Raw genomic sequence first — 22,352 nt, forward strand, 5'->3', positions numbered from 1 at the left:
TGCAGACAACTTACACTTTTGGTCTGGATCAAGTCAATAGTGATAGCTTCTCCACTATTATATACGTTTATAATATGCTCTGGGTTTCAGTACTTACAAGTAAATGTTACACAAATGTTACACAAACATTTACAAAGCAATGGATATGAAATAGAGAGGTTGAAGTATATATCTTTCAGATAAGAAAAATCATTTTACATTTCTATTTTTACTTTATTATATTATCATGTTTTATACTACTTAAATAAATGTGCTCATTATTAATTATTAATGTCTAATTAATAATAAATTATTATATGTATATGGTTTGTACCTTTGTATTTTTAAAATTATAATTTGGAAACAGTTCTTACAGTTTGCAGACCAAGGCTTGAAGTAAATATTATTCTGCAGGTTTATTTACTTATTCAATTTTTCAAATATGCATGGTTTGGCTACATATATTTTCTGTGTACCACTTTCATGATTGTTCAGAGAAGGCAGGTTTTGCATTAGAGTCACAAATGGTCATGTGGCAACACTGTCATTGCTGAAAATCAAATCCAGGTCTTTTTTAAAGTAAAGAGTGTTCATCAGTGAGCTACACCGCCAAGCCATACCCTAAACCTTTTACAAACAGAAAATCATGGTGCAGCCACTATAAATGTATGTCAGTGGGAGAATAAGATGAGTGGCTCTGGCAGTTGGGATGAATCCATTACAGAATTAAACTTTTTAGAAATAAAAATCATGTAAATATAAAATGCATGATTAATGGTTTCATATTCACGAAAATCTTGTAGGATGGTCTTAGATACTAACTTCTACATTAATTCTATACACACTTGCATGCACTAATGCATGCACCTATATATGGAGAATATACTGGTAAACTTAAAATATTACTAGGCATGCTTTTTTCTCACAAAACCAGAGTCAATATAGTTATTTTCTATTTCTGTACCACAAGCTGATTTTAAAGTACTGGATTAAATTAATTCCACTAGAAGCTAATCCTAGAAACCAAGTCAAAGAACTAACATGGGCAACAAAGACTGATGATTGGAACTGTAAAAATTGTGATGGCTGAAGACTTATGATAATACTGGGGACCTTGTTTCTCACTGCATGGAAAGTAATCTCTTTCAAAGTAGAAATTCTCAAACAGTACCACTATGTGGTCATTTTCGACAAGTCCATGTTTGTCATAATGTATAGAAAATAGTGATTGTCTTAATTTTATATGTTCCCTCTTATTGGAGGCTCCTAGTTCCATATTTTCAGGTATGATTATGTAGCATGTTGTAACTTGAGAAATCAGGAAAGGAAAATGGAACCATTGCCAGGATACAGTTGGGCATCGGAACAATAGACAGCAGAATTGCAGGGTACAAGTATTTTATGTACCTACGTCTTTAATTTACAGTCTGGATTTCTTGGAAAAAGGAACACTAAAATAGAAGAATTGAGAATGATAGTTTGCTAATTAAAATAATGGGATTATCATGAATTAGCACTGTGCTTTCATTAGAATTATGAATCAAAATAGATAGTGAAATTATGAAATATGAGACTGAATCACCTCAACTTTTTATGTATAGCTTTGGTGACTATTTTCCAGATCAACGTAAGTTTTGTTCAGTTGTAAAAATGTGAATAATATTCTGTGCTCCCAAAAAAGACATTTTAAATCAATATGATTGGATTTCTGCTCCATGAGACTTACATGCAATACAGGTTTACAAATTGTAAATTCTATTTAAATATGTATAAATACATTTATTATCTATAATATTCTATATATACAGGAGAAACATGGAAGACATACAGAAATGTAGGCTATGGTGTACATTCTGGATCATCAAAAGTAAAGAGACAGGCTAATCAACAATTAGTATGGAAAACAGAATAATGATAAGACATTTTATTGTGTCACAGGCTTGATGTATACTCTCTTATTTTTTTCAGATATATGAAATAAACTTCAACTATGCTGTTAAGATGAATACATTCTCTACTTATGTCATCATTCAAGAATGTATTTTATTTCCAAGCTGGACTTGGAATCCTAGCAAATATGTTTCTTCTTTTTTTCTATACCTTCATAATTCTAGGTCACAAACCTAGGCCTACAGATCTGATCTCTTGTCAACTGACTTTCATCCACATAATAATGGTTCTTATTGGAGGGGATATTTTGTTTACAGACTTATTTGAGTTACTAAACATTGAGAATGACTTCAAATGTAAGACAATTTTTTATACTAGCAGAGTGATGAGAGGCCTCTCTATCTGTACCACCTGCCTCCTGAGTGTGTTCCAGGCTGTCACGATCAGTCCCAATACCTCTTTTTTGGCTAAATTTAAACAAAAACTAAAAAAGTATATGGTCTATGTTTTCTTGTGTATTTGGTCTTTCAATTTGTCCTTCAGTACCAACCGGATCTTCTATGTTGGTGGTTTTATCAATGTGAGTGAGACCAACCAGATGCAGGTCACTAAATCCTGCTCACTTTTACCCATGGACACCATTATCAGGGCATTGATTTTTACAATTTCAACCTCCAGAGATGTGTTTCTTGTAGGAGTCATGCTAACCACAAGTGTGTACATGGTGATTACCATGTTCAGGCATCAAAGGCAATGCAAGTATCTTTATAGCATCAGCAGTCTGAGAGAGTCCCCTGAGAAAAGGGCCACCAAGACCATCTTGCTACTGGTGTCTTTCTTTGTCATCATGTACTGGGTGGACTTCATCATCTCATTCACCTCAGACATGTTATGGATGTACGACCCAGTCATCCTGACTTTTCAGAAGTTTCTGATGTATGCCTATCCTACAATTACCCCTTTGGTACAAATTAGTTCTGATAACAGAATAATAATTATGCTAAAAAATATGCAGTCAAAGCGTTACCGGAGTTTTGTTTAAAAAAGATGTTTTCTTTATAGTTTATTAATCTAGTTTTCATTTATACCTCTGAGTGTTGTGCCAGAATGTGTGCATGTGTGCATTCCTGGTGTCCACAAAGGTGAAAGATGTCATGGGATCCCCTGGACCTGGACATATAGCTGCTTATAAAGAATCATCTGGAGAAATTCTAAGATGCAGGTCTTTTTAAACTTTAATAAATCAAGTGCAAAGCAAGATTTTTTTATATTATTTAAATAAAATTCGTTGTATTACACATATATGTTCTATTTTCATTTCTCTTGCCAAGTACTGTAGAGTTTTCTTTTAATTGGATTTTTTAAATTTATATTTCAAATGTTATTCCTTTTCCTGGTTACCTGGTCATAAACCCCCTATCCCATCCCCATCCCCTTCTTCTATAATGGTGTTCCCCTCCCCATTAACCCCCCTTACACCTTCCCCCAACGTTCCGCTACAATGGGGTTCAACCTAGGCAGGACAACTGGCTTCTCCTTCCATTGGTGCCAAACAAGGCCATCCTCTGCTACATATGCAGTTGGAGCCCTGGGTCAGTCCATGTATAGCCTGTGGGTAGTGGTTTAGCCCCTGGAAGCTCTGATTGGTTGGTATTGTTGTTCTTATGAGGTTGCAAGCCCCTTCAGCTCTTTCACTCCTTTCTCTAATTCCTCCAAAGGGGGGTCCTTTTCTCAGTTCAGAGGTTTGCATGCCTCTGTATTTGGCATGCTCTGGCTGTGTCTCTCAGGAGATATCTATATCCGGTTCCTGTCAGCATGCACTTTTTAGCTTCATCAATCTTATCTAGTCTTGGTGACTGTATGTATATGGAGCATATGTGGGGCAGGCTCTGAATGACCGTTCCTTCAGTTTCTAATCTAAACCCTGCCTCCGTATCCCCTCCTATAAATATTTTTGTCCCGCCTTTTAAGGAGTGAAGCATCCACATTTTGGTCATCCTTCTTCTTGAGCTTCATGTAATCTGTGAATTGTATCTTGGATAGTTCGAGCTTTTGGGCTAATATCCACTTATCAGTGAGTGCATACCATGTGTGTTTTTCTGTGATTGGGTTAACTTAACTCACTCAGGATGATATTTTCTAGTGCAATTCATTTGCCTATAAATTTCATTAAGTCACTGTTTTTGAGAGCTGAGTAGTACTCCACTGTATAGATGTACCACATTTTCTTTTGTTTTCTCTTCCCCCCCAAAACATATACACATTTTTATGGGATATTTTTTAATTTACATTTCAAATGTTATTCTCTTTCCCAGTTTCCTGTTCATAACCCCCTTTTACCATCCCCCTCACCTTCTCCATTCACCCCCGTTCACACCCCCTCTGACATTCTCCTAGACTGGGGGTCCAACTTTGGCAGGACCAAGGGCTTCTTCTTCCATTGGTGCTCAACAAGGCCTTCCTCTGCTACATATGCAGTTAGAACCATGGGCTTTGGGTAGTGGTTTAGTTCCTGGGAGCTCTGGTTGGTTGGTTGTTCTTATGAGAACGCCCCTTCAGCTCTTTCACTCCTTTCTCTAATTCCTCCAACAGGGGTCCCGGTCTCAGTTCAGTGGTTGTGACATGCTCTGGCTGTGTCTCTCAGGAGACATTTATATTCGGTTCTTGTCAGCATGCCTTTCATAGCTGCATCAATCTTATCTAGTATTGGTGACTGCATGCATATATATATATATATATATATATATATATATATATATATATATATATATATATATATATATGCCATATGTGGGACAGGCTCTGAATGGCCATTCCTTCAGTCTCTGATCCAAACCCTGCCTCCATATCCCCTCCTATGAATATTTTTGTTCCCCCTTTTAAGACAAAGTGAAGCGTCCTCACTTTGGTTGTCCTTCTTCTTGAACTTCATGTGGTCTGTGGATTGTATCTTGGGTGATCTGAGCTTTTGGGATAATATCCACTTATCAGTGAGTGCATACTATGTGTGTTTATCTGTGATTGGGTTACCTCACTCAGGATATTTTCTAGTTCAATCCACTTGCCTATGAATTTCATGAAGTCATTGTTTTTGATAGCTGTGTAGGACTCCTTTGTGTAGATGTACCACATTTTCTGTATCCATTCCTCTGTTGAAGGGCATCTGGGTTCTTTCCAGCTTCTGGCTATTATAAATAAGGCTGGTATGAACATTGTGGAGCATGCGTCTTTGTTGTATGTTGGAGAATTTTTTGAGCATATGCCCAGGAGAAGTATAACTGGGTCCTCAGGTAGTGGAATGTCCAATTTTCTGAGGAACCTCCAGACCGATTTCCAGAGTGGTTGTACCAGCTTGCAATCCCACCAACAGTGGAGGAGTGTTCCCCTTTTTCCCTATCCTCACCAGCATCTGTTGTCATCTGAGTTTTTGATCTTAGCCATTCTGACTGGTGCGAGGTGGAATTTCAGGTTTGTTTTGATTTACATTTCCCTGGTGAATAAGGATGTTGAGCATTTCTTGAGGTACTTCTCAGCCATTTGATATTCCTCAGATGAAAATTCTCCATTTACCTCTATACCCCATTTTTAATAGGGTTATTTTGTTCTCTGGAGTCTAACTTCTTGAGTTCTTTTTTTTTTTTTTTTTTTTTTTTGGTTCTTTTTTTCGGAGCTGGGGACTGAACCCAGGGCCTTGCGCTTCCTAGGTAAGTGCTCTACCACTGAGCTAAATCCCCAGCCCCTTGAGTTCTTTTTATATTTTGGATATTTGCCCTCTATCAGATATAGGATTGGTAAAGATCTTTTCCCAATTTATTGGTTTCCATTTTGTCCTAACAACAGTGTCCTTTGCTTTACAGAAGCTTTGAAGTTTTATGAGGTCCCATTTGTTAATTCTTGATCTTAGAGCATAAGCCATTGGTGTTTTGTTCAGGAAATTTCCCCCAGTTCCCGTGTGTTCCAGATGCTTCCCCACTTTTTCTTCTATTAGTTTGAGTGTATCTGGTTTGATATGGAGGTCTTTGATCCATGTGGGCTTAAGCTTTGTAAAGGGCGATAAAAATGGATCAAAATGTGGACAGAAAGTAGTCTCCACTGATTTCTTTCTTTTTTATTTTTTAATTTTTTTATCTTTATTAACTTATTTCTTATTTACATTTCGATTGTTATTCTCCTTCCCGGTTTCTGGGCCAACATCTCCCTAACCCCTCCCCCTCCCCTTCTATATGGGCTTCCCCTCCCCATCCTCCCCCTATTACACCCTCCCCCCAACAATCACGTTCACTGGGGGTTCAGTCTTGGCAGGACCAAGGGCTTCCCTTCCACTGTTGCTCTTACTAGGCCATTCATTGCTACCTATGAGGTTGGAGCCCAGGGTCGGTCCATGTATAGTCTTTAAGTAGTGGCTTAGTACCTGGAAGCTCTGGTTGGTTGGCATTGTTGTTCATATGGGGTCTCAAGTCCCTTCAAGCTCTTCCAGTCCTTTCTCTGATTCCTTCAACAGGGTTCCCGTTCTCAGTTCAGTGGTTTGCTGCTGGCATTCGCCTATGTATTTGCTGTATTCTGGCTGTGTCTCTCAAGAGAGATCTACATCTGGTTCCTGTCAGCCTGCACTTCTTTGCTTCATCCATCTTATCTAGTTTCATGGCTCTGTATGTATGGGCCACATGTGGGGCAGGCTCTGAATGGGTGTTCCTTCTGCCTCTGTTCTAAACTTTGCCTCCCTATTCCCTGCCAAGTGTATTCTTGTTCCCCTTTTAAAGAAAGAGTGAAGCAATCACATTTTGGTCATCCTTCTTGAGTTTCATGTATTCTGTGCATCTAGAGTAATTCAAGGATTTGGGCTAATATCCACTTATCAATGAGTGCATACCATGTGTGTTTTTCTGTGATTGGGTTACCTCACTCAGGATGATATTTTCCAGTTCTATCCATTTGCCTATGCATTTCATAGTCATTGTTTTTGATAGCTGTCTCCTCTGATTTCTTAGGAGTGTCTGTACCTCTGAGGTTCTCACTCTCTCCCCCTTGGGATTTGGTTGCAGTGAATTGTGTGACCAGTTCAGCTCAGTTTCGGGCACAGGCTGTACTCAGCAGGTTCCTGCCACTGACTGCTCCTATATTCCTCTATCCAGAGGCACTATGCAGTTTCTTCTTGGGCCAGAGATGTGGTAGAGTTGAGCAGAAGTGGCAGACTGTCCTGCAGTCTCAGGATTGTCTGAACTTCTGGGCGTTCAGCTCTCTCCCCCATGAGATTTGGGTGCAGGCAGCTGTCCGATCTGTTCAGTTCAGTTCCGGGCACAGCCAGAAACCAGAAGTGCCCTGTGGACTTCTGTCTTTGTGTGTCCCGAGTCCACCAGACAGGTTACTTGGAGCAGATAAGATGGTCTTAACTCTATTCTCAGGTGTGTAGGCGCTCCTGATGACTGACTTTCAGCTCTAGGCACAGGCAGAAATCCAGATGGTCCTTCCCCTGACTGCTCCTCGGTCCCTGTGCCCAGGGAACACAGATGGCCCTAGGTGATTTCCTCTTGAGTCGGGAATGTAGGCAAAGAATAGACTCCTCTGAGTTCTCAGGAGTGTCTGCTCTTCTGAGGGTCCAGCTCTCTCTCCCACAGGATTTGGGTGCAGGGAGCTGTGTTACCAGTTCAGTTCAGATCCAGGTGCAGGCCGGACCCAGCAGGTTCCTGCTGCTGACTGCTCCTATATTCCTATATCCAGAGGCACTATGCAGTTTCCTCTTGGGCCAGGGATGTGGGAGAGGTGGGCAGAAGTGGCGGTTTGCCTTGTGGTCTCAGGATTGTTTGAACTTCTGGGTCTACTGTAGAGTTAAGTTAAATGTGTGCAATCAGTTGATAGTTCCACATGAGTTCTCTTTCTCTTTTTTACTCTGTAAAATTCCCTTGCTGCCAAGTTTACTCAAAAGAAGATCCTTTATGATAGTGAATTTTTAAGCTTTCTCTTAAAAGGATTTTAATCAACATTCACTCCTCAAGAGTAGTTTAAATATTTTATTTTTGCTTTAATTCTGATTCTCAATTATATATTCTCTAGATCCATAAAAATAGAGTGAATTTAAAGTCAGCAATTTTTTTACCACAGTTACTTAATGTGTCTTATATACAAATATCATGTGCCTCTTTATTTGTATTTCATTTTATCCACACTTACTACAATATTATTGGTAAATAAAAATCGTTTATTAAGCTTATATGTCATATAATATGTTTGTTGTATAACTATAAGTATTTATGTGTATATAAGTGTACAGAAGAAATTTGTGTGTATTTGTGCACATGGAAACCAGGAGACAACCTTGGCTGTTGATCTTCATGTGCCATTCACCGACTGTCTTGATTGAGCATCTCTCTTTGGGTCAAGATGGTAGTTCCAGTTCTTCCCCTGTCTCTATGTCCCTAGTTCTGGCAAGTGGCACATATCCACTTCTGCTCTTGGACTCCAGCAGGTGTAGATATGTGCATAGTGCCACAGTCTATGAGTTTCTTTCTTTCTTTTATTTATAGTTTATTTATTTATTATTTACTTATCTATTTTTATTGGGTATTTTTTATTTATATTTCAAATATTATTCCCTTTCCTGGTTTCCTGTCCATAGACCATCTATTACACCCCCTCCCCTTCTTCCATGAGGGTGCTCCCCACCACCCACCCATCCCTTCCCACCTACCCACCCTGACATTTCTATACACTGGGGGATCCAGAATTGGCAGGAACAAGGGTTTCTCCTCCCGTTGGTGCCTAACAAGGCCATCCTCTACTACATATGCAGCTGAAGCCATGGGTTCTTCCATGTGTACTCTTTGGGTGGTGGTTTGGTCCCTGGGTGGTGGTTGTTCTTATGGGGTTGCAAGCCCCTTCAGCTCCTTTCTCTAACTACTCTAATAGGAACACCATTCTCAGTTCAATGGTTGGCTGCTAGCATTCACCTCTGTATTTGTCATGCTCTGGCAGAGCCTCTCAAGAGACAGCTATATAAGACTTCTGTCAACATGCATTTCTTGGCAGCAGCAATATTGTCTGGATGTGGTGGCTGTATATATGGGCTGGATCCCCAGGTAGGGCAGGCTCTGAATGGCCATTCCTTCAGTCCCTGTTCCAAACTTTGTCTCCATATCTCCTCCTATGAATATTTATGTTCTCCCTTTTAAAAAGTACTGAAGCATCCATACTTTGGCTGTCCTTCTTGAGCTTTATGTAGTCTGGGAATTGTTTCTTGGGTAATTCAAGCTTTGGGGCCAATATCCACTTATCAGCGAGTGCATACATGTGCGTTTTTTTTTTTTTTGTTTTTTTTTTTTTGTGATTGGGTTACCACGTTCAGGATGATATTTTCTAGTTCAATTCATTTGCCTATGGATTTCGTGAAGTCATTGATAGCTATGTAGGACTCCATTGTGTAGACGTACCACATTTTCTGTATCCATTCCTCTGTTGAAGTACGTCTGGGCTTTTTCAAGCTCTGACTATTATAAATAAGGCTGCTATGAACATAGTGGAGCATGTGTACTTGTTATATGTTGGAGCATCTTTTGGGTGTATGCCCAGGAGTGGTATAGCTGGGTCCTCAGGTAATACTCTGTTCAATTTTGTAAGTAACCTCTAGATTGATTTTCAGAGTGGTTGTACCAGTTTGCAATCCCACCAACAATGGAGGAGTGTTCCTCTTTCTCCCTATCCTCGCCAGCATCTGTTGTTACCTGAGTTTTTTACTTTAGCCATTCTGATTGGTGTGAGGTGTAATCTCAGAGTTGTTTTTATTTGCATATTACTGATTACTAAGGCTGTTGAGCATTTTTTAAGGTACTTCTCAGCAATTTGATATTCCTCAGTTGAGAATTCTTTGTGTAGCTCTGTACCCCATTTTTTTCATCTTTATTAGCTTAGGTATTTCTTATTTACATTTTGATTGTTATTCCCTTCCCTGGTTTCTGGGCCAACATCCCCCTAACCCGTCTCCCTCCCCTTCTCTATAGGTGTTCCCGTCCCCATCCTCCCCCATTGCCGCCCTCCCCCCAACAATCACGTTCACTAGGGGTTCAGTCTTGGCAAGACCAAGGGCTTCCCCTTCCACTGGTGTTCTTACTAGGCTATTCATTGCTACCTATGAGGTTGGAGGTCAGTTCAGTGGTTTGCTGCTGGAATTCGCCTATGTATTTGCTGTATTCTGGCTGGTAATTTGTTCTTGGTCAACTAGTTCCTTCATTAGAATCAAATGCCATTTTTTATATCTTCTGATTAGTTTTAATTCAAGGCCTGATTTGTCAGTTGTTAACATATTGACATCTGATTTCTTCCTGGTTGCATTGGAGTAATTTTGTCTATTTTTTATCTCTAAGATGGTGCCTATAACTACAACTAATATTTGTTTCTCAGAGGCAGCAGATAAATATAAATTTATTCTTTATCCATTCCGTCAGTTTGTAACTTTTGAGTGGAAAACTGAGACCATTAATATTAAAGTGTTACTGATGTGTTTTAGTTTTGTTTGTCATGTTGTTGATTTGGGGTATTGTGTTCTCAGTGTTACTTTTTGTTATGGTGATTATGACTAGATATTCTTCTAGTCTCTCTGTTATTCTCATTCCTCCTTTTAGCCCAAAATAATGTTTCCCATGTTTCCTTTGAATTAGTTTGTTGAATATAAAATTTCTTTATTCTGACTCAGATATAGAAATTGTTCTTCCTTCAATTTTAGCTGTAGTTTTGCTTGGTATAGTATTCTAGTTGGCTGTCATTTAGACATTCTGCCAGTTCTTATGATTTGAAAGTTTCACTTGTGAAATCAGCAGTTACTACTCAACAATTTCCTGTAATTAGGGGAGTTCACTTTTCCATTTAATTTATTTATTTGTCACCTGAAGCTTTGCTCTTAGAGCTTTCAATCCACTTTTTATTCCTGCATACTTACTGTTTTACTTATAAGACGTGTAAAGATTTTTTATTCTGCTTTTGTGTTTTTTGTGTTTGTATGTGCTTCTTGTGGGACATGGGTTCATCTTTGAGCTGTTTTCTTCTATGATTTTATTCAATCTTGTGTGTTTGCCATAGAATTTGGATTATTTTCCTTCACCTGTGTCTATAATGTGAAGGTTGATTTATGTCATGTTGTCTCACATACATAATAGTTTCTAGGCATGCACTCTGTCAACTGAGCTACATCCCAGGCACTCACCACAGTTTTCCCTAATAATACAGTTATACTTCGTTACTTTACTTGTTGTGTAAGAAAGATTACTTTTCATAACTGTGCTTGGAGGAGGGAACACTCTCCCAATTTTATTATAAGATCTGCTAATTTCTAGGTGACCCACTGAAGCCACTCTCAAGTAAGTATGAAATGAACCATGAATGGTTTCAAAGCAGGAAGGATATTTTCAGGAATCTAATATGTTTTCTATTACTTTCAAATGATATAATAATGATAATAATAATAATAACTTTTCTTTTGTTTATAAGGACTAGGATCATTTAATCTACACAGACAGATATTGCCTGGAGGGATAGCTCACACTTAGGAAGCCTAGAGCTCAGCTGTTCCTACTCTACGGTTGTCTTGAAATTAGGAAAGTTTACTTCTCCATTTGATGTTATCACTTTGTAACAAGGTCACAACTGCCTTCTCCAGATGACATGATAATTATGGGACTATAGGGGGATCAGATGATGACATTTCTTCCTTATAACTACTTCTTAGGATCCCATTCTCCAAGGATATTTGTTAAAGGCCAAGCTGGGTGAGTGTTTCCTTTTCTCTTCATTTTAGTGAAAACTGTAAGTAAGTGGTAGAAGAATGGAGGAGTCTGTAACAAATGGGAAGAGAATTCTCTGCATAGAGTAATGCTTTTGAGCCAAACTGTATAATAAGCATTCGAAAGATGCTTGTAGACATGACGGTATCAGTTGTAACCACTTACAATTGAACACATACTTAACATGATCTCTGATTTTACATGTAACACTTGAAAGGGGCTATTGGAAAGAGGACAAGGGCCTAGCAGATAGATAGATAGATAGATAGATAGATAGATAGATAGATAGATAGATTGATAGATAGAGGAAAGAGAGAGGAAAGGCTAACGTTCATCAATGGGCATTTTATATTGAAGAAGCATGGCATGAAACCCATCATTTTTACAATGAATATGCGTGGAAAAAATTCACTCTAGATGCAATATTTTAGAAAGCACACCTGACAGAGGATTCTTCTGAATGTTTGCTCTAAGAATTTGAAGATCATGGTTTCACCTAGGTAATATCAACTGTGTTACGTTTCAATTCCTGTAACAAAACATTGAAATAACTTAGAGGGCAAAAACAAAAAGAGCACATTTTTGGTGTGCAGGAGTACTTTTGTGCTTCACATTTCCTCATTTTCCTTCTTTTCTCGTTAACTGAACGCATGTTTTTTGTACAATGAAACTTAGGCAGCAATATACAAGAAATGATAACTAATTTAGTGTTTATCAGTAATTTCCTACTTTGTTAAGTTTGCATATATTTTGGATTTTTAGGAAAGTTTCAATTCATGGCCTAGGAAATTGTCAGAGGTTGTTAACATTATATAATATTTTTTTAATTTGAGAGAATTTTTATTCAATTGCAAACTAAAAAGGCACTCTTTTCTGTGGGTTTCAAAAGTATTGGGAAATCTTGCCTCATTTATTTATTAAATCTATGTAAAGTTATTTTTATTTACAGGTGAACTGGACAAATTTCAGTAGATATTTGAGTATTTCAATTAAAATAAATTCAGTTTAAGTATTTTACGTTTTCTAAATTGAACCTTTTAACATTGTTCCTGATACAGTATTGAGTAAAGTGTTCATTAGTGGTGAGAAAATATTTATAACTCTCAAGCAGCATAAAATTATTTAAAGTCAAATCTCCCACAGTTTCCTCTAATACTACCATTTCTCGTTAAGATATGCATTCCCAAAGAAATGCAAAGTAAATTTAAGTTTAGGTGATGAATATCACAAACCTGTTTTTGTTTTTGTTGAATATCATTTACTAATGTATTTAAGATTAAAATAGAAAATTTAGACAGTGTGGTGGTACATGCCTATGACCTCAGAACTTTCAGGGATAAGGGTTTGATTGAAGTAAGTCTGAACTACTGGTTGCTCCTCCTCCTCCTTCTCCTCCTCCTCCTCCTCCTCCTCCTCCTCTTCCTGCTCCTCTTCCTTCAACAACAACAACAACAACAACAACAACAACAACAACAACACACATACACACCCATACACATCAATATTGAACAATAAAACAAAAATGCAGAATAATGAAATTGATGATGTTAAAAAATAGAGCAAAATGCTGCTACTTAGCATCATTATATCACTGGCCAGAGAAACAATGTTAAGAAAACCAAATGACAAGAAGTCTTATAACTAGCTTGGGTGGCTAAGATCTTCATCTCCTGACATTCCTGAATACTTATTCTTGTTGTTGACAGTGCACATCAGCCAACACCACGTATCTTGTCACCGGAAAGTAACGTTTTCACTTTATGTTCTTTGTGATCTGTCATATAGCTTTTAGGTCGTTACTCACTAAATATGGTAACACTTAAGATAAAATTGATTCTTGTCATCTATTATGTTTGTATGTTCCTTAGATTATTAAATCTCCATAAAGTAGAAGGCAAAGATCATCATCAATTCATAAACTGAGACTGTTACAAAATCAAATACTAGGAGAATAGAGGTAAAGTGATCTTTCTTTTAGTTTGTAGAGATAAATAGAGAGCAACTCTCAGTCTGATTGCAAATCTCTTGAGATAGCTGTCTGTACAATGTTCTGTGTTTTGGTCTGGGTCAATTTAATAGTTATGGCTTCTTTACTTTTATGAATGTTTATGGATACATTTTGGATTTTAGTACTTACAACTAAATATTACAATTCAAATAACCATGAATGTGCATTGTATTGTGATTATTTTTTCAAATAAAACAAATGACTTTTCTCATTGGATGCATATGTTAACAACTCTGTAGTCATGGTAGCTAGGTTTTTTTCTTTTTTCTTTTTTTTTTTCGGAGCTGGGGACTGAACCCAGGGCCGTGTGCTTGCTAAGCAAACACTCTACCACTGAGCTAAATCCCCAACCCCACTAGGTTTTTTTTCTTGTCCAATATTAGCTTGCATGAACCCCAGAGAAAGATACTGCTTGATCAATTATAAAATGCATTATTTTTTGTATGTGACAAATATTTACAAAGCAATGAATGTGAAGAGAGTCTTTGAAGAACATTCCTTTGGGAAAAGAAAAAAAAAACACTTCAGATTACTATCTTTTATCTTCTATGATCGTCTTTTCATATTGCTTTACTACATATGCTAATAAACAAATTGTAGGTTTAAAAGTAAAATAGTGTTTTCTTTGATAGCTGTGAGTAGTTCTTTTATCCTTAATAGGAATTCATAAAGGGTTTTAATGTGATGGGAACTGAAGTGAAATTTGTCTAGGATCATTCATAACTTTAATAGTTACATAATTAATAGGGTGTAGAAAGCACAATAATGGTCTCCCAGTATATCTGTATCTTTGATTATAAATTCTGAGGATATAAAATTTCTTGGAGAAAAAAACAGTAAAAAATTTACTTGAAATAGAACTTTTGTTGATGTGGAAAGCTAAAGGTTCTTTGGAAAGTTTGTAGGCTGCTGTTTTGCTAGGGTCAACATGCAAAGGAACATTTAGCTGAAGTGGACACAGGTGAAAGATTAAGTCAAACTTCTGAAGGCACATTTAGCTGAAACAGATACAGATAAAAGGATGTTCTGGTACAGGAAGCACGTGAAAGGATACACGATGAAAGATTCTTTGGTAATAACACAAATGCATTGGTCTGTCTTACAGTGTGTAGTTGAGCTGCACTCTTTGGTTCTCCATAGAAAGAATCACACTGAAAAGCTTCTGTTGGTATGCTGCAGTTTATTGCCCCTTCTGTGGACTCAGGCTGATTGGCCGAATGACATGAGCTGAGACAGACACATGCTTAGGCAAAACATATGCTGAGAGAAGACATGTACTGAGGCAAGACATGTGGAGGACACATGATGTTTGGAGGGTATGAATAGGACTTGAATGACAGTGATGGGAGGCCAAGCTAGGTTTGCTTATAGAGCTAGCTGTGCAATGCTTGTGGGTCTCATGTCTTCTCTGATCTTCACTTCTCTGAGAGACGTACAGCTGAAAACTTCTGGCATTCCTCTGGGTCCCTCCTGCTGACTTGTGCCAAGGCTGAGGCTTGGCTATTTCTATTAGATTGTGTCACCACTGTTGCTACCCTGACTCTTCTCAACTGTACTCATATTTTGTCCTTGCACTGTTCACAAGTGGATCGAGCAATCACTGCTAACGTGTGAACTGAACTGCATGTTTCCAGAAAACAAAGATAGAAGTTGCTCCAAATGATCTTTCTAAACAGGTCCACTTCTACCTGCCCCATCCCTTCACCTCAACCCTTTCTTTCTCATTACCTCTAGTGGGTGATGGGCTAAAAGGGAGGTTAAAGCATTTAAGAACCATAACTAAAAATAAGGATTGAAAAAAATTAAAAACATATTTTGGTGATTAAATAGTGAGAAAATCATGAATTATTACTGTGATTCATTAGAATTATGAGTCAAAACATGGATAGTTGCAAAAGAGAGCATAGTAAAATTACAGAATATGAGGCAGAATCTCATCTGATCATTTGGAGTTTTTCCCATACCAACAGGTGCTTTGTTTAGTTATATGGATGTGACTACTATTCTGTATTCATCACTACTGTTTTAAGTATTTATTATAAAGTGTAAGAATTTAAATCAATAGGATTGGATTTCTAAGGCATTAGACTCGGGTGCTTGAAACAAAGTAGTCATTCTGTATAGATATGGCTGTAAAGGGCACTTACTATTTGTAATATATTATATAGAGAAGATATATAGATGGTATATAAACATATAGGGTATGATGTGCTATCTGGAACATCAGAAATTGAAGAGACAGATCAATGAAGAATTAGTGGAGAAAATAGAATTGTGATAAAGACACACCATCCAATGAATCACAAGTTTCACGTACACACTGTTTTTTTCCCAGATGTATGAAACACACTTCTATTATGCTCTTAGGATGAATATACTCTCCTCTTATGTCCTCATTAGAGAATATCCTTTATTTCCAGGCTGGACTTGGAGTCCTAGCCAATATGTTTCTTCTTCTTTTTTATATTTTTATAATCATAGGTCACAGACCCACACCCATGGACCCGATCTCCTGTCAACTGACCGTCACTCATATAATGATGATCCTCACTAGAGGAAATATTTGGCTTGTAGACATATTTGAGTTACTAAACATTGAGAATGACATCAAATGTAAGGCAATGTTTTTCACAAATAGGGTGATAAGAGGCCTCTCTATCTGTATCACCTGCCTCCTGAGTGTGTTTCAGGCTATCACAATAAGTCCCAGTACCTCTTTGATGGCAAGATTTAAACATAAACTAAAAAGATACGTGATAAATGCCTTATTTTATATTTGGGTCTTCAATTTGTCTGCCAGCAGTGACGCAATATTGTCTGTTGGTGGTTTTACCAATGTGAGTGAGATCAAGCAGGTGAAGATCACTAAAACCTGCTCACTCTTCCCCATGAACTATATCATTAGGGGGTTAACTTTTATACTTTCATCATCCAGAGATGTGTTTTTTGTAGGAGTCATGTTGAATGCAAGTGCATATATGGTGATTATCTTGCACAGACATCAGAGGCAACACAGGAATCTTCATAGCATCAGCCACCTGAGAGCATCCCCTGAGAAAAAGGCCACCCAGACCATCTTGTTGCTGGTGGTTTGTTTTGTGACCATGTACTGGGTGGACTTCATCATCTCATCCACCTCAGTCCTCTTATGGGTGTATCATCCAGTCTCCCTGACTTTTCAGAAGTTTGTGACTAATGCCTATCCCACAATTACCCCTTTGGTACAAATCAGTTCTGATAAGAGAATAATCAATGTATTGAAAAACCAGCAGTCCAAGTTCCACAGGATTTTCTAAAAACTGATTATTTCTCCTCTTTTGAATATGATTAATATATTGTTATTTATAAGTACAAGTGTTGTACCATCATGCATGCATGTTTGCATTCCTGATGCTCACAGAAGTCAGAAGAGGTCATGGGTTCCCTGGAAAAGCAGTTTCAGGTGACTGTGTTCCATACTGTTGTAGAAAAAAATAATTGTATTTTTTTCTAAATTACAGAACCTTCTTAAACTTCAATTGTTCAAGTAACGAAGTGACAATCTTCATATGAATCAAATAAAGTTTGTGGCATTACATACATATATTCTTTTAAAAAATACTTTAAATGTTTTTCAATCCAGTCATTGCTGTTTTCTTATCCCTGTACTGTCTGATTTTCTGTCAACTTTACAGAAGCTAAATTCATCAAAGAGAAATTATCCCCAGTTGAAAAATTGCATCTATGAGATCCATACTAGTAGTCAGGCACTTTCTCAATTGGTGATCAATAGGGAAAGGCCTAGTTCAAGGTGCGTGGTGACATCCCTTTGCTGGTTGTCAAGGGTTCTGTTAGATAAAGGCTGAGACAACCACTGGAAACAAGGCAGTGAGCAGCAGGACTCCTAGACTTCTGCATCATCTCCTGCCTTGAAGATCATGTGCCTTGCCAACATGTGTTTTATTCATGATGTTTTTCCATTCCTATAGAATCCCTAATATAAACCCTTTACCCAATATGTAGCTGATAAAACAAAATATTTTCCCATTCTGAAGCTGTTAATATGTCTGTATGATTGTCTCTTTCTCCATTCCAAAGACTTTTAGTTGATGATGTCCCATCTACTAATTGTTGTTCTTAGTGCCTGTGTAAATACTATTCTGCTCTGAATATTTTTTCCTGCAACAACAAGTTCAACACTATTCCTAACTTTTCCATCTATCAGGTTCAATCTATCCAGCCTTATGCTGAAAGCTTTGATACATTTGGTGTTGAGCTTTGTGTAGTGTGAGTAGTATGGATCTATTCTCATTCATCCATAGGCAGGAATTAAGTTTGATCATTACTATTTTTTTGAAGATAAAGTCTTTTATCTATTGTGTATTTCTGACTTCATCAAAACTCAGGTGTCCATTAGCATGCAGACTGATGTCTGAGTCTTCACTTGGATTCCTCTCATCAATGTGTCTGTTTTTGTACCAATGCTGTGCTGTTTTTATTAGCATGGCTCTATAGTTCCATTTAAGATCAGGAATCATGATACTGAAGAGCTACTCTGCCTCCATCTTAGGCTTAAAAGCCGTCCTATAGTAAAGGCAAACTAGATTCATCCCTGTTTATGGTTAAAAACCTGTTTTGGGGGACTTATACCCATGACCTTAACTACAAATTGTAATTTTGATTTTATTTGTTACCTACTTTTGATGATGGTCCTAAAATGCTTTAGCCTCAATTTAGTACACCACCCACCAGAGGCAGTGGAAAGGAAATGATGCAAGGGAATTGGATCTGTTTAGAAATCTTTCTTTGGAGCAACTTTCATCTGTGTTGTCTGTCTGGAAATCACCAGTTCAGTTCACAGGTCAGCAACAGCAGCCTAATCCACTAGAAAACACTTCATAGATGCACCAGTACAGTAGAGTCAGGATAGCAGTGATACTACCTAGCAAACATAGCCAGGCCTCAGCCTTGGCACAAGTCTGCATGATGGGACCAGGGAGGAATGCCAGGAAATGTTCTAGGCTGTGCCTGTCTCGGAGAAACAAACATCAGTGAAAACTTTATACAAACAACCATTGAACAGCTAGCTGTACCAGCAAGCCAAACGCAGACTCTTCCACTGTCCATTCAGATCTTTTTTATTCTTCTTCCAAACATCACAAGTCTACCAAGGGTCTTGCCTCAGCATGTATCTTGCCTTAACATGTATTTCTGTCTCAGTAGACTTTACCCTGCCCATAAGCCTTAGTTTCTGGAAGTGGCAGGCAAGAAGCCTCAGTACACCACCAGAAGTTTATTGTTGCATTTCTCTTTATGGATTCCTGAGAAATAGAACTGAACTATGCAATGTGTAGAAGAGTAACACATGCAAATCATTATCAAAAATGTTTGATCACATGTCCTTTACATCCTTGCTCCTGTATCTGTCTCAGTGAAATGTTCCTTCATGAGCCTTCTCCGTCTTGCGACTGTGTCTGCTTCAACAAAACTTTCCTTCATGTGTTTACCTTAGTAAAACACCATTCAACAAAACTGACTTCCCAAAGAAAGCTTAAGTTTCTACATCATATTCCCCTTTCTGTTTAAGAATTTTTCTTTTTTCTAATATTAGCAATCCATACACAATAGAAATAATTATAAGAACCATCACATATCCAATAAATGACTTGTACAATATAGTCAAACAGTAGTCTAGCAAAATTTTTTAAATTTTAGTAATAAACAATAATTAAACAAAACACTTAAATTCTATTAATGTACAATATAAATTATATTAATGAAACAAAACACCTTAAGTTTCTATTAATATAGAATAATTTAAAAAACCTCAAATATCTACTTTTATAGATTAATTAAACAAGAAGCTACATTTCTATCAATATAGAATACAATAATTAAAGAAACACATTAAATTTCTATTAATATATAATAATTAAACCAAAAATCTTAAATTTTTATTAATCTAAAATAATTAAGCAAACCCCAGGATTATAACAACCATAAGACATCAAGAGACTAACTCCTCTCCAACTTGAGGTATTGGGATGATGATTTTTGTACATATATTTGTTTCCCGATGAATTGGGGCAAAGAATTCTTGTTTGTGGGCCCCATAGAAAAAATGGTTAGTTTGATGAAAGATAGAAGTAGCATTTTTCCCAGTCTCTATATTTATCCAGACTCTGTATTATCTGTCCATGTTTTATGGTCAATTCTCTTATACTAGCACTTTTGTAGTTGATTTGCATGCATTTCTTGAGAAATCAGTAACTAAGACAGTCTGTGAATCAGTTGAGCTTTGTGAAGGCATCCATGTCTCAGGTAATAAGAGGTTTTCCGTGGTCAGATCTGATTTTTATAAGTTTGTTGGTAACAATTTTTTCACTCCCTTTAGATAGGAATAACCATGTCCCCATCAAAAAACTATTGCAGGTTTCCACTCTAATGTATAATTTTTCATTTTGACCTGTTGTAATTATATAAATAACAAAATACCTTAGATCATACCAGCACACAATTTAAAGTTATCTCAAATCTACCTGTTCACATACACTGGTTCTCAATCATGTTTCTCAAGAAGAAAAACATTATACATGCATAATCCTTATTTTCTTGGCCCCCCCACTGCCAGATGCTATGAGCTTCCATGCTGAAAAAAGCAAAAAGATCTTTGCCAACAATTATTAAACCTACTAATACTAGGTTAAAGACTGACAGGAAAGAGGCTATGTGTCTATAGATTGGTTGAGGGAGATAATTCTCTCCTTCCATAGAGATGTCTGGATAGCATTGGCCAAAAACACATATGTACTTTTCAAACACATAGGTGTACCCTCAGCATAATCAAATCTGGAATTTAAGTAGTTTCTCCATACCATGCTGCATTTTTATTCTGTTGCTGGGCATATCACCTAGGTTGACAGAGGCCTTGCTGCAGTCCATCACTGATGTTGCTACCAGTAGAAGCAGCAAAATTCTCATCATAATTGAGACAGTCACTCTGGCTTCCTTCAGACTAAGACCGTGAAAGCAGCAAGAAGAGGTAGCACATCACCGAAAAATTTTAGTGCATTTCTCTCTATGGAGCACTAAAAAACAGAGTTCAACTATACAATGTAAGGTAGATCAATATGTACATGTTGTTAGTGAAGAATCCTTCATCACAAGTCCTTTTACTATACTTGCTTTAGGAGAACATCCTTTCTCCTGTGCTTGCTTCAGTGAAACATTCCTTCATGAGCCTTAGTTTTACTTGTGTTCACTTCAATGAAACATTCCTACACATGTTTGACTTAGCAAAATGCCATCCAACTCAACTTACTTTCCCAAGAACCCTTAAGTTTCCACTTCAACACATTATTCTGTATTACTACCTGATCCAGGAATGACAATCATGTCTTTGTTTCAAAAAGTTGCTTATAACCACCTTGCAAAATTACCTTTGTTTCTAATGGTCATATGACCACCTATGAGTATATCCTAATGCCCATCTTGGAATGATGTCTTTGCTTCAGGTTCACCTAACCTGTCAAATTTATGTTCTACTTTTGTAGCCCTGTCTATTTTGGCCACCAAATCCCTACTTGGAAACCCCCTACCTCTGAGCTATAAAAGCCTTGTCATTGTAACATCTATGCTGACCTCTCAAACCCGAGTTTTGGGGGAGGTGACCCATGTAAATGAATAAAAATGCTTTCTTTAATTGTTTGCAATGCAATTAACTTGAACGCAATTATTTGGGTTAGTAGTCTTTCTCCTCCCAACTTTGTGATTAACAATACCTTCTGCAGGTCTCAGGACTGTTTTCAGTATCCTCATTTTTGTATTTTTGTTTGTTTGCTTGTTTTTGGTATGTCCATATGAAGTTAAGAATTACGACATAAGTTCTATGAAAATAAAGACTGTGTTGAAGTTTCAATGGAGACTGCATTGAATCTGTAGATTCCTTTGATAAACTGCTTTCATCTTTTCCCTTTTCTTATTTGCTATATTAATCCTCCTGGTACACAGCATGGGAGGTCTTTTCATTCTCTGATATATTTTTCAATTTCTTTCTTCAACATCTTAAATTGTTATTTTTTATTTATTTATTTTTTTATTAACTTGAGTATTTCTTATTTACATTTCGAGTGTTATTCCCTTTCCCGGTCTCCGGGCAAACATCCCCCTAATCCCTCCCCCTCCCCTTCTTTATGGGTGTTCCCCTCCCCACCCTCCCCCCATTGCCACCCTCCCCCCAACAATCACGTTCACTGGGGGTTCAGTCTTGGCAGGACCCAGGGCTTCCCCTTCCACTGGTGATCTTACTAGGATATTCATTGCTACCTATGAGGTCAGAGTCCAGGGTCAGTCCATGTATAGTCTTTAGGTAGTGGCTTAGTCCCTGGAAGCTCTAGTTGCTTGGCATTGTTGTTCATAAGGGATCTCGAGCCCCTTCAAGCTTTTCCAGTTCTTTCTCTGATTCCTTCAATGGGGGTCCTATTCTCAGTTCAGTGGTTTGCTGCTGGCATTCGCCTCTGTGTTTGCTGTATTCTGGCTGTGTCTCTTAGGAGAGATCTACATCCGGTTCCTGTCGGCCTGCACTTCTTTGCTTCATCCATCTTGTCTAATTGGGTGGCTGTATATGTATGAGCCACATGTGGGGCAGGCTCTGAATGGGTGTTCCTTCTGTCTCTGTTTTAATCTTTGCTTCTCTATTCCCTGCCAAGGGTATTCTTGTTCCCCCTTTT

At 37.6% G+C, this 22,352-nt stretch overlaps 2 protein-coding genes and 1 pseudogene across 2 annotated transcripts; 2 read left to right on the plus strand and 1 right to left on the minus strand.

The window, feature by feature from the left end:
• Positions 1–1,999: 1,999 nt before the first annotated feature.
• Vom1r68 (vomeronasal 1 receptor 68) lies at positions 2,000–2,911 on the plus strand. Its single transcript, NM_001008906.1, is given in 1 exon segment — positions 2,000–2,911. A coding segment is annotated over 1 exon segment (912 nt).
• Positions 2,912–16,031: 13,120 nt separating this feature from the next.
• On the plus strand, positions 16,032–16,940 carry Vom1r69 (vomeronasal 1 receptor 69). The gene has a single exon (NM_001009531.1). The coding sequence runs from the start codon at positions 16,032–16,034 to the stop codon at positions 16,938–16,940; it is 909 nt and encodes a 302-aa protein (NP_001009531.1).
• Selenot-ps1 (selenoprotein T, pseudogene 1) lies at positions 20,091–20,638 on the minus strand (annotated as a pseudogene).

This window comes from Rattus norvegicus, chromosome 4 (genome assembly GCF_021556685.1).
Source record: "Rattus norvegicus strain SHRSP/BbbUtx chromosome 4, alternate assembly SHRSP_T2T, whole genome shotgun sequence".
NCBI classification, from domain to species: Eukaryota; Metazoa; Chordata; class Mammalia; order Rodentia; family Muridae; genus Rattus; species Rattus norvegicus.